This window comes from Takifugu rubripes, chromosome 7 (assembly GCF_901000725.2).
Source record: "Takifugu rubripes chromosome 7, fTakRub1.2, whole genome shotgun sequence".
In the NCBI taxonomy this organism is placed as follows: domain Eukaryota; kingdom Metazoa; phylum Chordata; class Actinopteri; order Tetraodontiformes; family Tetraodontidae; genus Takifugu; species Takifugu rubripes.
The window spans coordinates 2,209,714-2,225,253 of NC_042291.1; the positions used below are offsets into that span (position 1 = coordinate 2,209,714).

Genomic DNA, 15,540 nt, shown 5'->3' on the forward strand with positions numbered 1-15,540 from the left:
ACTTTTATCTGCAGATTTACCCATTTTTTGATGTGTGGCCACGCCCACTTAGCGACGTCACACATCTCATGACAAACCAGGAAGTTCCTTAGGCTGTTCCAAAGTATTCCTAAATGGATATTTACTTTTTTAGAGTCTCAAATGAGACCATATTTACTTTTTTAGAGTCTCAAATGAGACCATACATTTGGTCAGCTAAACGGCCAACGTTTATCCCGCCTCGTCATTAATGCAGAAACCGAAGAGAAACCGGAGAGTTGATGTGAAAGTTGGTCAGTTCGCACCCAGAACTGAGGACAGGATCATTGTTAAGGTCGTGTTACGCCCTGATGAGCCTTTGCTTCTTCTACACTGACGTTTAACAAGGGATTAGCCCGATTTTTGGATCCGCGGGGCTTCATTCACATATTAGATGTGCAGAATAATTTTTCTCTTTCCAACTTTTGCCATGTGGATCTCGGTGAGTATGGAATGCACGAAATTGCTGGAATAGTGGCGTACATTAGTTGTGTTCTCAGTTATTACAATGTCCTCTTAAAAGAGCAACATTAAGGGTTTGATAAGAGGAGATGGAAAGAGATGTGTTCTTCTGACAGATGTTCTCTCCTCAGATGCTCCTCTTACTGCTCCTCTTTGAGGGGCCACAGGAGGTCCACAGCTCACCGATTAGCTGCTACAACGACCGAGGAGTTGCTGTCGATTGGTAATTCATCCACAAATCAACATGTACAGGTGTGGCTTTTGTGGTTCACTCTGTCGTTGGTAGGTTTTATCTGTACAAGCTGCCTAAGGAGGATGGCAGGGAAGCCCACTATCATGGTGACAGCTATCTGCTGCTGGAAAAGGGGGGTGAAGGGTGGACTAATGGGAAGGGGACCGTGAATGACACCACTGGAGCTTTGGGCAAGACAGTTGGACAGCTGTACTCACAAGGAAAGGTCTGTCTGTTTGTTTTCTCCACCGACACTTTTTCCCATTTCACAGCAAAATACGATTCCGAGAACTGAAAAAGCGAGAAGTGAAATTTATAAAGTAGATGGGGGAGGTTAGTGTGCTGGTTCTACACTAAAAACCACGTATTCTAGTTTTAATTGTAATCTTTTATGGCGCTGCTTCCGGTTAAAAAACTCAAAATGACGCTTTGTAGGACGCGGAGTTGGCGTACATCCTTTACAATGACCAGAAGCCGACTCAGGATTTCACTGGCAGCAGACGGGGACACACAAAAGGTAGAGGCTGCTTCAAAAGCTGCAGTTTTAAATTCTTTCCACCTTTCTTAATGATCTGGACAACAGATGCTAACTGTATCCATGTGTATTAAAAGATGAAGGACAAAAATGACCGTTTCATTATTTTAAAAGTAAAATTGAAGAAGGAAGAACAGACGAGTGAAATCTGAATGCAACATTTATGGAGAGGACTTGGAAATGTCCTCCACTGCCTCCAACTGCCCACCGTTTAATTCTAATGTCGACCGTTGTTATGATTGACTTATTTCATTCGTCTCGATGTCATCCAGGGGTTGTCCTGCTGGACAAGCATCAGGGCTTCTGGTTGGTCCACAGCACCCCTCACTTCCCAGCGGTGCGAGAGGCAGGCCAGTATTATTACCCCAGCACCGGTCTGGTCAATGGACAGAACTTTATCTGTGTCACGTACCCACTGGAGCGCTTCCAGACCATCGGTAAGACTGCAGCGTTGGCCAGAGAGGTTTAATCACCTGTCTGCCCTCAAATAATTCTGTAATTAAATCAAGTAACGGTGCGTCCGCTGCATTTTTTCTTGTTTACAGAGGTTAAACATCTTGTGTTACATTTCACCTTCATCTTTTTTTTAGTGCGTTCATCTTTTCCAGGTAAATAAATGTGCAGAAAACGGTCAAGCCTTTCCAGTATTGTCTCGTCTCTCTGTCTAATACACACAGGAGAGCAGCTCCAGATCAACCAGCCCAGCGTGTACGACTGCGACGTCCCCGAGTCCCTGGGGTCCCTCGTGCCTGCGCTGGCGGCCATCTGCAAAAAAAAACGGCCCGAATGGTCACGTCTCGCCACGCAGCCGGACTGTGTCTAATCGCAGCGTGACTTTGACCTCTGCTGATGGGACCAACTTCATCAGCTTTGCCAAAGGAGCTTCATTTCATAATGGTCTGACTTCAATTCTATAAGTCATGCGCACGCTTTGTCCCGTCTGTCATGGGGAAAAAAACCCTTAGAACTAATTATAATATATTATACTCACGGCGTCACCGTCCTCTCTCTGTCTTTGATTAGACCTGTACCATGCCTGGGTGGCCCCCACCCTCCAGTCAGACCTGCTGGTCCAGTTCTGGGTTCGTTCCACTGGGATCCTCCCTTCTGACTGCTCACTGGGGTGGAAAGTCCTGGACATCAAGCAAATAAACCCGGGAAAGACGTTTAGCTTTAAGGCCAGCCAGGACCACTCCAAGTGGGCTGTGAGCACCAAAGCAGCTGCTTCTGGGCCTGGAGGTGGTTGGGTGTGTGTTGGAGACATCAATCGGAATAAAGCTGAGGAGCAGCGCGGTGGAGGCACCGTGTGTCTGCGAGACCCGGTGGTGTGGAAGGCTTACCGGACAGCAGTGCTGGATTATGAGGATTGTAGAAAAGGAGCATTTTAGTGGTCTTAAGAATAAGCCTTTGAGCTATGAGAATATATTAGCTCTGTTTGTGCAAAATAACAACTCATTTTTGTTCCTTTTCACTTTGTAAATTTCCACAGCGCAAAGCTTGAGAGACAGAGTACGATCAAAGAGCAGTTCTTTTTATGTTAATGTTTAAATACCTAAAAAAGAAATCAGATTATTGCCCCTAATCAAAAAATACCCCCCCCCCCCTTTTTTTAACATTTGAATCAACAAAAGCGTGAGTTTTCTTTTAAGCACTTCTATATTTTTTGCTCATTAAAAATGTATAAATGTTACAAACAGAATGGACATTTCAATTTACATTCATTGATTAATTACACATTAACACACACAAACACAACTTAATTAAATTAAACCTCAGGTAATGAAAAACCTCCAAAAATATTGCTGTTGTGTGCTTTTAGACAGTTGAATCTATTGCACAATATGCAATCTATGAGTTTCAAAAGATCTAGCTGTTTGGCTGGAATCTTTTCTACATTGTTTTCCTTCCAGTAAATGTTATTTGACTGTAGTTTTGGTATCGTTGATGCACCAGTGAGAAGCAGTGAGATTCATATAAAACTAAAGCCACTGTCATAAAATAGGACGCGTCTTTTTCTTGCATGTTGATAAATACTTGGACTGAGGCACAGAACAGTAACTGTCTCCTTGTCATAAAGGCAAATAAGAGAAATGCATTAAGTGCTAGTACTACCGGTAATGCTAAGAAGCATTAAACCCAGCTAACAGCTTCCAGTCCTCTGAGCTGGGAATTAGAATTGCATCAATGCTTCCTGACACCACAACATTCTGTTAAAGTGACCAAGACTCAAGTAGAACTTGGTTTGCCTCAAAGTTTTCAGTTGCTTTTGTATTTTGCAGATAGAAAAGCCACATTTGTGAGCTGGAGCTGGTTCAAGGATCTAGTGTCAAAACAGAGTCCTGACTAGCCTCCTCCCCTTGGCCTTGATTCGAGGAAAGGTGGCACTTGTCTCTGTGCTGATGGGCTGCGAGCCCAGAGGAGTGTCCCCTTCTTTCTTTCTCAACAGGAAGTCAACACTAGATGTTGTCATGGCATAGAAGACGTTTCCTGTGGCGGGGATGATCAATTCTGTATAAAGAGAAGAACAAGAAGTACATTAGTGCACAATGTAGGCCTTCAAACTGTTGCACTCCAGCGGGAAGGATGTGACCTCTATACACGGTGGGACAGGAACCCAAGCGCATTTAGGTTGGCCTCTTCTTCTCTAATGCCGAACACTAATTTCAGATTAACATATGTAACAAGTCTGTTAAGTTTGTCCCACAAATTTAATTTAAATACTTCAGAATAGTAGAGGAAACTGTAGTAAAGCCTGAGCAAATATGGGAAGAACATGGAAAGACTGATGAAACCCAGAACCCTGTGAGGCGCTGTGAGGTGTGCTGACCTCCACTGGCCAACTTTGGAAGCATATTTAGTGTTTTAACCACTGGACAGAATAAAAACCATCATAATAAAACGGGCGTTGGCAGCGCGTTTGTTCGTATCTTACCTTTTCCCTCAGGGAGGAGCTGGATGAGCTCATATCTGGACACGTGTTTGGGGTCCTGGTTGTGCTTTTCTAAGGCGGAGCTGATCACAGTGGGTGTCTTGTCATTACTGGTTACCTGAGGCAGGAGGGAAGAAGAACAGAAGCTGCTCGATCTGCACTTGTGATCTACTGAGATCAGATGTTGGGTCATGTGATATTGTGATCACGCAGCAGACGCGGTGGCCTGGATTCCTTACCAAGATGCTTCGGTAGAGGTTCCCATCTTGCAGGTCCATGCGTATCCGTATGATGTGCATGTCACTCCCTGAGCCTTGGATGTTACTGGCGGGGTTGTTGCCACAGGAGGCAGATCGGCGGTGTGACTTTGTGGGGGTAGATGGCGTTAATGTGGCAGGGGTGGAGTCACTGGTCGGCGGGGAGGTGTCAACATCCAGACACGACACAGATGGAGATCTCATGTGCTGCAGAAGAATCAAAAACAACCTCAGCAAGCTGGGGAAGCAATTTTCCCGCATTCAAATGACAGGCTTATGAAAAACCACAAAATCTAGCAAACACGTGCCATAAAACTTTATCATATAAGCCGGAGGATGATAAATAATTACCTTGGTGAGTTTTGACAGCAGGTGATTGACGGGGGATGGGAAGTCAAAGAGGCTGTCACTGTCACCGGCCAGACTGTTCTGGGAGGTTCTCAGACTGCCAAAATAGTAAAACATTCAAGCTAACGTTTCTTTCAGCGTTTGATGAACAGAATGTGAGGACAGGAAACTGAAAAAGGCGCCGATCACATACATTAAGATCACAACATAGGTGAGAATATTAAATTGACCATGTGATCAAGTTATGCCAAACCATGTATTTTACTGTTACCATCGCAATTCCAACCTGTATTTAATCACATAGAAATGATAACTTTAATTTCCTCGCCTAAATGCATTCTCAGTGGCTTAAATTTTCTTGTCAATAGTTCATGTCCTTCACAGGTTTGCTTTGTTTCAGAACACTCAGGAAGTTGTTGCTATTATTATAGCATGAGCAAACTTTAACTTAAAACTGGAACCTTTACAGCAGCAGCATTCATTTACTATTGTGTGTCACCATTTTTTACAGTGGTATTACTGTAATGTTTAAAATAAACATGTTATTCTGATCTGCACCGCGTTGCATTTATCAGCGGCAAAGATCAACAAACTGAGACTGAATAGTAAAAATAAACGAAGCAAAGAGAAGATCGTTTGCAGTTGGCACAAGTCCTTTTTTTACCAAAATAAAATTAAAGTGTGAGCTGCTGGTGCGCTGTACAGTTCTGACCCAAAGGAACATAACATTTTATGGTTTAGCTTACTCTGGACACTGTGTGATGATGACTGTCGGAGGAAGAGTACGAGGGCTGGGATCACCAGGGGCTTCGATTTCATTGGACAGCCTGTAACTGCAATATGCACAAATCAAAGTCCTCCAGCAATTGAAATGTTTCCTTCTCTAAGTGCGTCATTGGTAACGTATTTACCTCTCCTCCTCCGTCAGCGTGGGGACGCTCTGATACCAACGCATGAAGCACTCATCCACGGTGAAAACACAGTTTTTGCAGGAGGACTGCAAGAGTCGGATTTGAGCTAAAACCTCGAATTCCTGTGAACAAAGTGACACTTTACGCTATTAATTTTCATAAAAAAATACATCAACTGACAAATAAGACTTTATTTAGTTCCTCTTTCGATTACTGCAACATCAGTATTTGCTCATCCCTCTATGCATGTGGGGCTGAAAGGACCCCATATTACCTGCCTATTTTCTAAGTCTTCCTCTGCAATAAAATCCCAAGTCCACTACTATATTATAAATACAAATTTAAAACATAGTCAATTCAGAACCATCTTTTTCAAGCAATAAATCAAACCTTCATCGTTCATACGTATAATTTAAAACACTCACCCTCCTTCTTTTGTCAAAGTTGATGTAACCATTCTGCAAAGATAGATTATATCATGATGAATGCAGTACAAATAAGTACAGTACAGTAAGTAACAATTAGATTAATTTTTAATATTCTCATACTTTATTTTAGTATAACCATTGTAAAACTCCATCCATCCATCCATTGTAAAACTCATTCTTTACAAATCTTTGAAGGACATTATTGGAATTGGTGTGGCCTGTATTATCTTCCCTGTCAGTTTGCTCCCACATCCTTTCAGGTATGCTACCTTGCCAATATACCATCCACTTGTGTCTAAATGCATCCTTCCTATTCTATCTTTTCCATATATTTTATTAGTGCAACAGTCACTCCAGAAGACAAATCTTCGACTCCTATTTAATTGTAACATTTTTTTTAATTTCCTCGGAAATTTCTGAACAAAAACAAAAGAAGAAGCAGATTGAACATGGCTAAAACATCTCATCTGCAGAAAAAAATAACGCAGATAGATCCGTGGTACGCACAAATTGTGCCATTTTAGCTCTCGCTAACTTGCTAGCTCGCGTTTGTTATGGTATGTGACGTCACCGACAACCGGAAATGATCCAATACCAACAAGGTAAAATAGTCCATATCGCCTCCTACTGTAGCGGAGGCGAAATGATTTCGACAATAAATCGAATACATTCCTGTGCGTCTGGGACAGAGAACGACTATAGTTAAACAAAAACTTAAACTGCATGTAAAAGTACTGTCTGCATGTTAACATACAGTACACAAGCCAGTAAAGATTTGAAATTTAAAAGCCTACTGCTGTTGCTGCGTTCAAGGGAAACTGCCTTTTATTATTAAAGTAAATATAAAGTCTTTATGGTTACTCAGTTCTGTTTTGGTGTACATGGGGCTGAGATCATCTAGATAGAAGTGAGACTGACTTACATCCAGCCGATCCTTGACTGCTGTGTCCAGCATAGTGAGGTCTGTGAGGAAGATACCCAGGTAGGGTACAGTACCCTGAGCACTGGACTGTGTAAAAAACAAATTATAACCATTCCTGAATCATGAAAAATGGAAAGTCCTGGGAGCATAAACCCCTTGGGCAGAACAATGCTTATCATTAGTATGAGCTCTAAACTCATTTTCATTTCATGTGATACGAGGTGAAGATGTTCTAACTTTGGATGTAACTTGTGTAGCAGTGGCTTAAGATTCACCAGCATTTACTTCCGTTCAACTCACCCTGTGAACATGTCTGTTGTCCAGGTTGGCAAATTTTGATGTGCCCTCCTACAAGACAAGAGTCCATATTTAAAATAGGAAATTATATGGAAACAGTGTGTTATGTCAGTATGTTTCTCTACTAATAAACCTATATCCTTATGTATCTCTATTTGATTCCTAATTATTGTGCACTCTTCTTCTTCTACTTAGGAATAAATAACTAAATAAAGATGGACACATGTTACGTCCTGTCTAATGAAAATAAAGCAGATCTTTGACATCTGCTTTAATCTTCAAAGGGCCTTTTTGTAAATATTATTATTCTCTATAAACGCTTTTTGTAGTCAGAGTATATTTAAATCAGTAGAAAGATAAAGAGTAACAGAAACTGCTGCTGTTTTTCAGAAATAAATCTGCAGATTGATCTTTTCAAAATGAAAACACACTCATTAATAATTGAATGATTCTCTTGGATGATTTTAAAAAGGTCAACACAGATAATGTGAAAGTTTTTGACAAATGCAGAGGAGTAACATTTCAAAGCTTAAGAGTCACATCAGATATCTGTAGAAAATATTCTGTAGATGTCTGATGTTAATCGCCTTCATTTTTTTTCTTTTTTTTAACAATTCAGTAAGTGTCTGTAGTGGTCAGAAAACTTTTATTTATTTTTTGGGTTACCTCCTTCAGGAGTTCTCTGCTTTGTGAGTAGTTGTCTTTGTCTGAGAAAATCTCTGCCAGTTCCATGTATCTCCTCACTGCATCCCTGCAAAAGACGACTTAGTGGTATTACATTAAGGCCACACAGCAGGTGTGAGGTTGTGAGTTTAATTCCCAGTTACAACAAGCTTCATTATACAGTGACATAAAAGTGTTCACGTTAAATGAACTTCAACCATTCCATCATACAAAATGATGAAATGTAGACAAACACAGACACACACACACATGCATGCACACACACACACCCCTACCTGTCTGTGTTTTGCCATGTCCTTCTCAGCCGGTGGAGGGGGTTGCTCTGTAGTGCAGATATGATGGCATACAGGGAAGAGAAGTTTTTCCTGGCCCTGCATTCCTGTTTCAAACACACACACACACACACACACACACACACACACACACACACACACACACACACACACACACACACAAAGAGTAATGTACAACATCAGTACCTGTGGATCAGGCTGGTTTGTGAAGGAAAAAGCTGTTACCATAGCAACAAACAATAGATATGTTATGTGTGTGTTATACAGCAGCTCCTGAAGCTGCTGACACTCTTCAACCTTTCTAAATATATACACCAACGTTTTGCCGCATTTCAAATGAAAGAGAAGAAGCTGCAGCTATTTGCTACATTACTGACCTCGGCCACATGGATCCACTTCTCCAGGAGCTGTGCTCTTTGCTGGCTACGCAGCTTCGTAGGACAGAGACAGGACGCTAAAACAGTATTGGCCAACTTGTTAAACTGGTGGATGGTGGCACGGACAGACCAACAAACACCTTCCCTCCCTTTTTTATCCCTCTGGGACCACAGTGATCCCAGGCAGTGATAAGGGACCAGTCGCACAAACAGCTCCTAATAAATAATTTACACAGTTTTAGAAATTTATAAATGTCAGCATTGTATTATAGTCGCAATCATTATCTGTATAATTTCACAGTCCTGAGCAAATACATGGCAGAACAAATGGAGAACTCACAGTCTCTATCTTGGTGAGTTGCTCTGCAATGAGCACTGCGGGGAATCCCAGGAAGTTCGAAGGTTCAAACTTAGAGGCATCGGGCGAAGGACTGCTAACACCACTTTGATCTGCAAAAGAGGTTAGTTGATTAAAGTAACACACTATTTTGCCCTTCTATATCTTGTCTATATGCAGTTGTATATAGGACAGTAATCAGTACATCTCAGATATGTTGCTCTCCATGCAGAGTAAATTTTCTTCACGTTGTCAATTTTACATCCTGGTAGTGGTCGAGTTAACATCAGATTATCTCAGGTATTCATAGAGTAATTACATTTGGACAGATTATACCATATATCTAAGGCTAACAGAAAGAGGGGCCCTATGGGAGAAATGTGAGTTCTCGATTATCAAGGTCATAGAGCACCATGAGTAACTCTAGTCTATAAGGAGGAAGCATGTATTGATGGAAACAAACAAATAAAAGATACATCGAACTCAAGGCATCAGTTGAAAATGTTAAAAGTAAATGGCAGCACAAATGAAATATATAAGATAATGTTTCTCATCAGCTCGCTGAGTTAAAAAAACAAAAAAAAGAACAAACGTATACGCGTGGATGGCAGTTTTGTGCAGCTAAACAGCTAAAACACAGACCTTTATGCATGTGAGGCAGGAGGGCTTGCTCACTCAGCTCCTCAGCTATCCTGAGGACGCGAGCGCGGAGGTCGGCCAGAGATGATGAGTCTTGTGGGAGAAGCTGAGCCAAATGCAGCAGCCGAGAGGGCTCCCCCAAGCTCTTAAAATCTTCGGGATATTCAGACAACCATGTGCTGAACACTGTAGACACCGCTCTAAAGAAGGTGGGATTGACAACATTTATGTCCCTCAGCTCAGATCAATCTTAACAAAATAAAATCCAAATGAATAAGTAACATTTCACAAAGTGAAATGCTTTACAAGTGATGCTTTACATTCAAAAATATTCTATATAAAACCTTTTATTAAGTGTTTAACAATAATAAATCCCCAAATAACAAAATCCAAGTACAATTAAAATGACAGTTTCTTAACAACCGCAGTCACCTCTATAATCACAATTGTCTCTGGGCAATTTACAGAAAACCCAGAGAAACCAGCACTGTGAGTGGCTACAGGCTAATAAGTGTCCACTGCTGTCCCCCTGGAACCCCCACACAGGCCTTCCGAAACCTAATCAGGAGCGATAGAATGGACTGGGCCACAGATCTGGGGAAGACAGGAACAACTCTGGAATAACCCCCACTGTTTTCAGAGCTGGCCAGAAACTGAGCAAGCTAGAGAAAAGAGTCTTGGGAAGAGAAAACTCAAAGGTCACGCTTACTAAACTAGAGAAAGTTCCAGGAGGTCAACTGTTATTGCAACACTCTGTTTATCTGGGCTCTATGGCAGGGTGTCCTTAAATCCAAGGATAATATTTATCACCTGCCAAACACCATCGCTACAGTGACGCTGTAGGGGTGTTTTTCTAGCAGCCATGACAGGGAAACTGGTCGGGTTTGAGAGAAGGCTGAACAAAGCAAAGCGTATACTAAATGAAAACCTGCCCCAGACCTCAAACATTAAAAAACACCTGGTTATTAAAGATGCTAATCTTTTTATTTCCTTTTTCACTCACTTGTTGAAAGACTTTCTCAGTAGGCTGCCGTTGTCTCCAGGTGGGCTCTCCAGCCTGTTACCACAAAGAGTAGTGAGTACCACTGAGAAAATATGGAGGCCATACGATATCTAAGGCGATTTAAACCATCCCACTGCCGTCCTTGGTAACTGCAAACGCTGATTATTGAAGGGTTTTGTGTGCACAAGTATTGTGTAGCAATGTACATTTGTTTTTTCCACTATAACAGAAGAGATTCAAATTCTTCAGGGTGCCATGAAACTCTGGTGAAGTTTAGACGGCAGCAGTTGCCACTTGCGTGAGTAACCCCTAATCAACAGCTTAATAGGGCAGTTATTCATGACAACCCACAATTGTTATGTTGCATCCGTGGGTAGTTCTTCAGTGGCCTAGAGAATATTCCCAGAAACTGAATTTAGTTGTTCAAATATGACCTGAATCCTTTTCTATTCCACTGAATTTTGCCAAACCTGTTACTGCTGAAGCAGTTTGGTTCACAATCAAATAAACATTCGGCTCATATTTTAATTGTGCTGTCTGTTGTTGTGATAAATCCCTTCCACCTGTCATTGAGGATATCCAGCACTCTCTTCGGGGAGGTGAAGGATCGATAGGTGGACAAGAAAATGCTGATATAGGAGGAGTCCCCCATGGCAAATGAGTGGAGGAGGTGCAGAACCAACTTCTCTTCTGTCCCTGCTTTCACACTCTGGGAGCGAGACGCTGTCGACTGCGTGAAAACAGGAAAGAAAACAGAAAATGTATCGTATGATAACTAATGAAGCCCTTTCTGTATTTTCATCACATGTGAATTACCGTTGGACTGTTGGGGGCGCCATGATGGTGTTTGACAGCCACTGTGTAGATCAGTCCATCCTCCTCTTCCTCCACCACAGTCGACTGGAAGGAAGTAAAAATAATGTAGTGGAAATTTGATGTTTTGAAGGAAATGCATGAACATCAGAAGGAAGGCTTGAATTCTCTTACATGGATTTTTTATTTCACTTTATGCTCACTCCAACACTGTATTTATAAAAGGAGGGACTTCAACCTGGTTTTAGATGAACAGGCTCAATGGGACTTAACTGTCAATGAACAGACATTCTAAAACAGTACATTAGTCATTTTCCGACCAGTTCACCATTCATACCCACACTTGGATTATTTCACAACAGAATTCATGAAAGGCCAACAACACGCTAAGACATGTTTTAGTCAATTTAATTGACTACCCTTCTATTAATGATCTGGAAACTACTAATGTCTCTGCAGGAAAGTCATCTGCTAGAATAAAATTGAACTTTCTGTTTGCTGCTCGAAATAAATTTGGAATTTGTTGTCTGCAACAAAATTGTATACATTTGTCTTGGTACATAATTGAGAACAAATGAACAAATTTCTCCTCTTCAAAGGGGTAGGAGGACGAGATGCCCACTTGTCCCCTCCAGTTTTTACCCTCTCCATGAAGACATTAGCAGCATTTAGCTGTAAATGGAAGACAGAAGGAAACCAAACCAAAAACATGCGCCATATCTTCAGTCTCTATGCAGATGATGTAATACTTTTCATTGAAATCCACAACTTTCTACCTCTATTATCCATCTCGGACTCCATGGGCATTGAGATAAAGTGTATAATAACTCATAATAGAACTAGAAATTCCAACCCTTTCTATTAATTCCACGACAGGAAGGCTAAACTGGATCCCACATCTCCACAGATGTAGGGAACGACTTAATGTGCTGGAGGATTTGCCAGTGTCACTCATGGGGAGAATAGCCACAGTAAAGACAATGCTCCTGCTCTTCTGTAAATAAGCAGGAGGTTGTTACCTATATGCTGCCTACAACATGAGCCTATCAAGACCTGATACACTGATATGCAACAACCAGCTTCCTTTTTCATCTTGCATCTTAAAGGCCATAGCTCCAGAGCACCCTGCACGTGCCATTCTCCCATGTAAATTGTTAGCATTCTGTTGGAAAAGAACAGAATGGGAAACCCCACAAGAGATGGCTAAAGACCTCTGGGGATTATCGGAAATTTGACATTTCTAAAAAAGAGAGAACATCCAAGTTTTCTTCTCCTAAATGTTTAATTTGGAAACCTTTAGAGAAGGAGTAATTATCTTGGTCTGGAACTAGAACTGATAATAGGACATCAGTTCTTCAAGTGGAAGCAGGAGGTGGAGAGGGGGTTCCAGGTGCCTCGAACATCTTAAAATCTCCAAAGCAGAGGTCGACCCCCACTTCTACCTACACATGCAATTATGTATTGTGTCCAAATTTAACTCCCAAAGTTTCCCACAGACAAGTTACATTTTTTTGTATCATATGACACAAACTCAAACTGTACATTACTAAGCTCTGTTAGTTAGTGAATATGCTACAGGATCAATGCATATAAAGACAAATGTGTTAAATGAGACCAAATCACACAAGAGCAACAATAGACAAACCAAGGACAGTTTTAACAGAAAAAAGGAAATTAAATGGAATGAAAAGGTAATCAAACCCTGCAACACAAAGTTAAATAATGGATGCTGGAAAAGGACTTGACAGGTGAAAACCAGATGTTATTAGATTCAATAATTTGGCCATTATACCATTTTAAACCTAATAATATAAGCTATAATATAAGGTATAAATCCAAGTGCAATTTGACTTTACGGTTTGTGAGCCTGCTACCTTACCAGATCAAGAGGAAAATACCACGTTGTCTTCATTTTGGATGGTTCTGCCTGAAGAGGACAAAAGAAAGGACTTTATATAAAGGATTTTAGTCCTCCATCTTATGTAACTAGGAGTTGCTATGTCGCTATTAAAGGCCAGGGCATGCTTTGGTGTTTAATATCTTGCTACTGGAGGTTACACCATGCATAGGGTATGAAACAAACTGGTTAAGTTCCTTCCGCAGTCCCTACAGTTCAGCATAATTTCTGCTCATATAAAATAAAACAATGAAACAATCCACAAATTTCAAACTGAAACAACAAAAATAACTTTTTATGTTTTATCAGGCGTTTTAAATGAGACACCTTGCGGCCCAGAAACAATTAAGGCCAAGTTTAACAAGCGCTTTTCTTGGCAACGTTAATCTACAGTCAGCCTCATTAAAAAAGCTATTTTAGTGTAAACACCGAAGAAATAACAGAATACAGCAGGAGCCATCAGTAAAAAAATGATTGACCTTTGCATTTACCACAATAAACATTTCCGTTATCACTGATCTTTGACTCTTCACAAGTGATCAATGACACTTGTCAGACAAATGACAGACACTGCTCAACACATCTCCTATAGAAGATGATTGGAGTCATTTTACCAAAGGTGCTCACTTTTAAAAGGGGGCCCATCTAGAATATTAGCTATTCAGACAGATGTAGCAGATGCAGCTCTTAAATAGTGGCTACAGAACATAGTCGCCAGATATTCTACCTGCTGTCACCGCTGGTCAAACCTGTTCATATCCTTCACTTTAACCAGCGCGCGCACACACACACACACACTCACAGGGGAGGGGAACAAAAAGGTTAGCCGAGTTACCCTTGCTGTAGCATGTCGAGACAGGTAGCAACTCTTGAGTTTCCCAAAAATTTAAGATAAAGCTACAAAACCTTTTGAATTTCTACATTTCTGTATCGTTTCTTCTATTTGGCCACCAAATTGAACTCTTCTGTGACACAGATCTGTGTCTGTCTGTCTCTCTGTCGACGTGCTCACTGTTTGCTCTGGTAGATCACAACGACACACCTGAAGCACCGAAGCAGGACCCAAGTCCACCCCCTACACATAGGCACACCCATTGTGCACACACTCATTGCACGCACACACACACACACACACACACACGATACTCCCCAGTGTTGCTCTTGGTTGCAGATTACCTTCCCATGTTATTTGCTTCTAAATTACATTCTGTGTGTGTGTGTGTGTGTGTGTGTGTGCATGTGTGTGTGTGTGTGTGTGTGTGTGTGTGTGTTGACAGCAGTTCAGTTAGCTGCGGTATGTTTCAGATAACACAGAGCCTTAAGCAATGGTTATTTACTTTCTTCCGCTGAGGGCAGTGGAGCAAAATAAAAACACACATAACTTTGAGAAAAGATTTCAATGAGCAGGTCCTGAAGTCTTGTATGCAACCAGCCAAACAAAGAGTAACTGCAGCTGGCTTTATGCGCACGCTATGCTCCTTACTCTTCCTCAGGTCGTAGGTGCACGACATGACACACCACATTGATAAACTATGAACAAGAATCTTCCAAAGACCTATTGTGAAAAGTCTAAATGCAAAGGCATTTTAAATCCACATGCAACAATGTAACTTAGAAATACTTAATAATGCAGGTAGCAGCGAGCGCACAGGTGAAACACTCGGCCTGTTTCACACCAACAAATTTTGTTTGCTTGGTTGAACAATGATAAACTTTACGTTGATACTGTGGGCAGGTTTCTGGACACTATGTCAAAAGAACAGGGCTAAACTTAAAACAACACAGAAGATTTCATGAGTTTTATTCTGTTTTTATAGTCATCTTTAATTCCCTCACCTATTGGGAACCTTGCTCTCTCTTTAAGTTGCTCCCTCTCATTTAAGGTTAGAGGTTATCACTTCTTTCTTCTAGGAAACTTTTTTGTATCAATCAACCATTGAAGTTATAAGATTTTCCCAATAGTGTTGCTATTTGCAATTGATAATTTTTAACAATTTACATTGAAAGGGATTATAGGACATGTTCCACTGGAGATGAGTGTTGAGAAATAGTAGAAAATACAGCTCATCACAGTTTTTTTTTTTATTAATACAGGAACCTTATTCATAAAATGGATTAAAACAAAAATGTGTTTAAGTGTCCCTTATCAGCAAATAAA

General features: G+C 41.0%; 3 protein-coding genes across 6 annotated transcripts in view; 2 read left to right on the forward strand and 1 right to left on the reverse strand.

Annotated features, from left to right (window-relative positions):
* dnase2 (deoxyribonuclease II, lysosomal) lies at positions 1 to 2,937 on the forward strand. Its single transcript, XM_011605091.2, is given in 8 exon segments — positions 1 to 460; positions 612 to 703; positions 767 to 938; positions 1,148 to 1,229; positions 1,520 to 1,684; positions 1,925 to 2,058; positions 2,060 to 2,144; positions 2,271 to 2,937. Coding segments are annotated over 8 exon segments (1,143 nt in total). The 5' UTR covers positions 1 to 412; the 3' UTR covers positions 2,636 to 2,937.
* The window catches only part of rgl2 (ral guanine nucleotide dissociation stimulator-like 2), a 16,682-nt gene continuing 4,026 nt past the window's right edge, over positions 2,885 to 15,540 (reverse strand). The window contains exons 1-19 of one of the 4 annotated variants that reach the window (XM_011605088.2): positions 14,218 to 14,492; positions 13,365 to 13,412; positions 11,489 to 11,572; positions 11,236 to 11,402; positions 10,673 to 10,726; positions 9,673 to 9,869; positions 9,034 to 9,143; positions 8,694 to 8,909; positions 8,299 to 8,402; positions 8,006 to 8,090; positions 7,343 to 7,390; positions 7,043 to 7,129; positions 6,118 to 6,150; positions 5,693 to 5,814; positions 5,528 to 5,614; positions 4,785 to 4,878; positions 4,416 to 4,640; positions 4,180 to 4,294; positions 2,885 to 3,755 (exon numbers count right to left, since the gene is read on the reverse strand). In XM_011605088.2, coding sequence (XP_011603390.2) covers positions 3,574 to 3,755; positions 4,180 to 4,294; positions 4,416 to 4,640; positions 4,785 to 4,878; positions 5,528 to 5,614; positions 5,693 to 5,814; positions 6,118 to 6,150; positions 7,043 to 7,129; positions 7,343 to 7,390; positions 8,006 to 8,090; positions 8,299 to 8,402; positions 8,694 to 8,909; positions 9,034 to 9,143; positions 9,673 to 9,869; positions 10,673 to 10,726; positions 11,236 to 11,402; positions 11,489 to 11,572; positions 13,365 to 13,397 — 2,043 coding nt within the window. In that variant the 5' untranslated portion in view covers positions 13,398 to 13,412; positions 14,218 to 14,492 and the 3' untranslated portion in view covers positions 2,885 to 3,573. Of the gene's footprint in view, positions 3,756 to 4,179; positions 4,295 to 4,415; positions 4,641 to 4,784; positions 4,879 to 5,527; positions 5,615 to 5,692; positions 5,815 to 6,117; positions 6,151 to 7,042; positions 7,130 to 7,342; positions 7,391 to 8,005; positions 8,091 to 8,298; positions 8,403 to 8,693; positions 8,910 to 9,033; positions 9,144 to 9,672; positions 9,870 to 10,672; positions 10,727 to 11,235; positions 11,403 to 11,488; positions 11,573 to 11,659; positions 11,724 to 13,364; positions 13,413 to 14,217; positions 14,493 to 15,540 lie in introns of those variants that run through there. The other 3 variants (XM_029839500.1, XM_029839499.1, XM_011605086.2) reach the window with 3 other exon arrangements.
* Positions 9,141 to 15,540, forward strand: part of phf1 (PHD finger protein 1) — a 27,846-nt gene continuing 21,446 nt past the window's right edge. The window contains exon 1 of the mRNA XM_029839502.1: positions 9,141 to 9,154. The gene's annotated coding sequence lies outside the window, so the exon portion shown is untranslated. The remainder of the gene's footprint in view (positions 9,155 to 15,540) is intronic.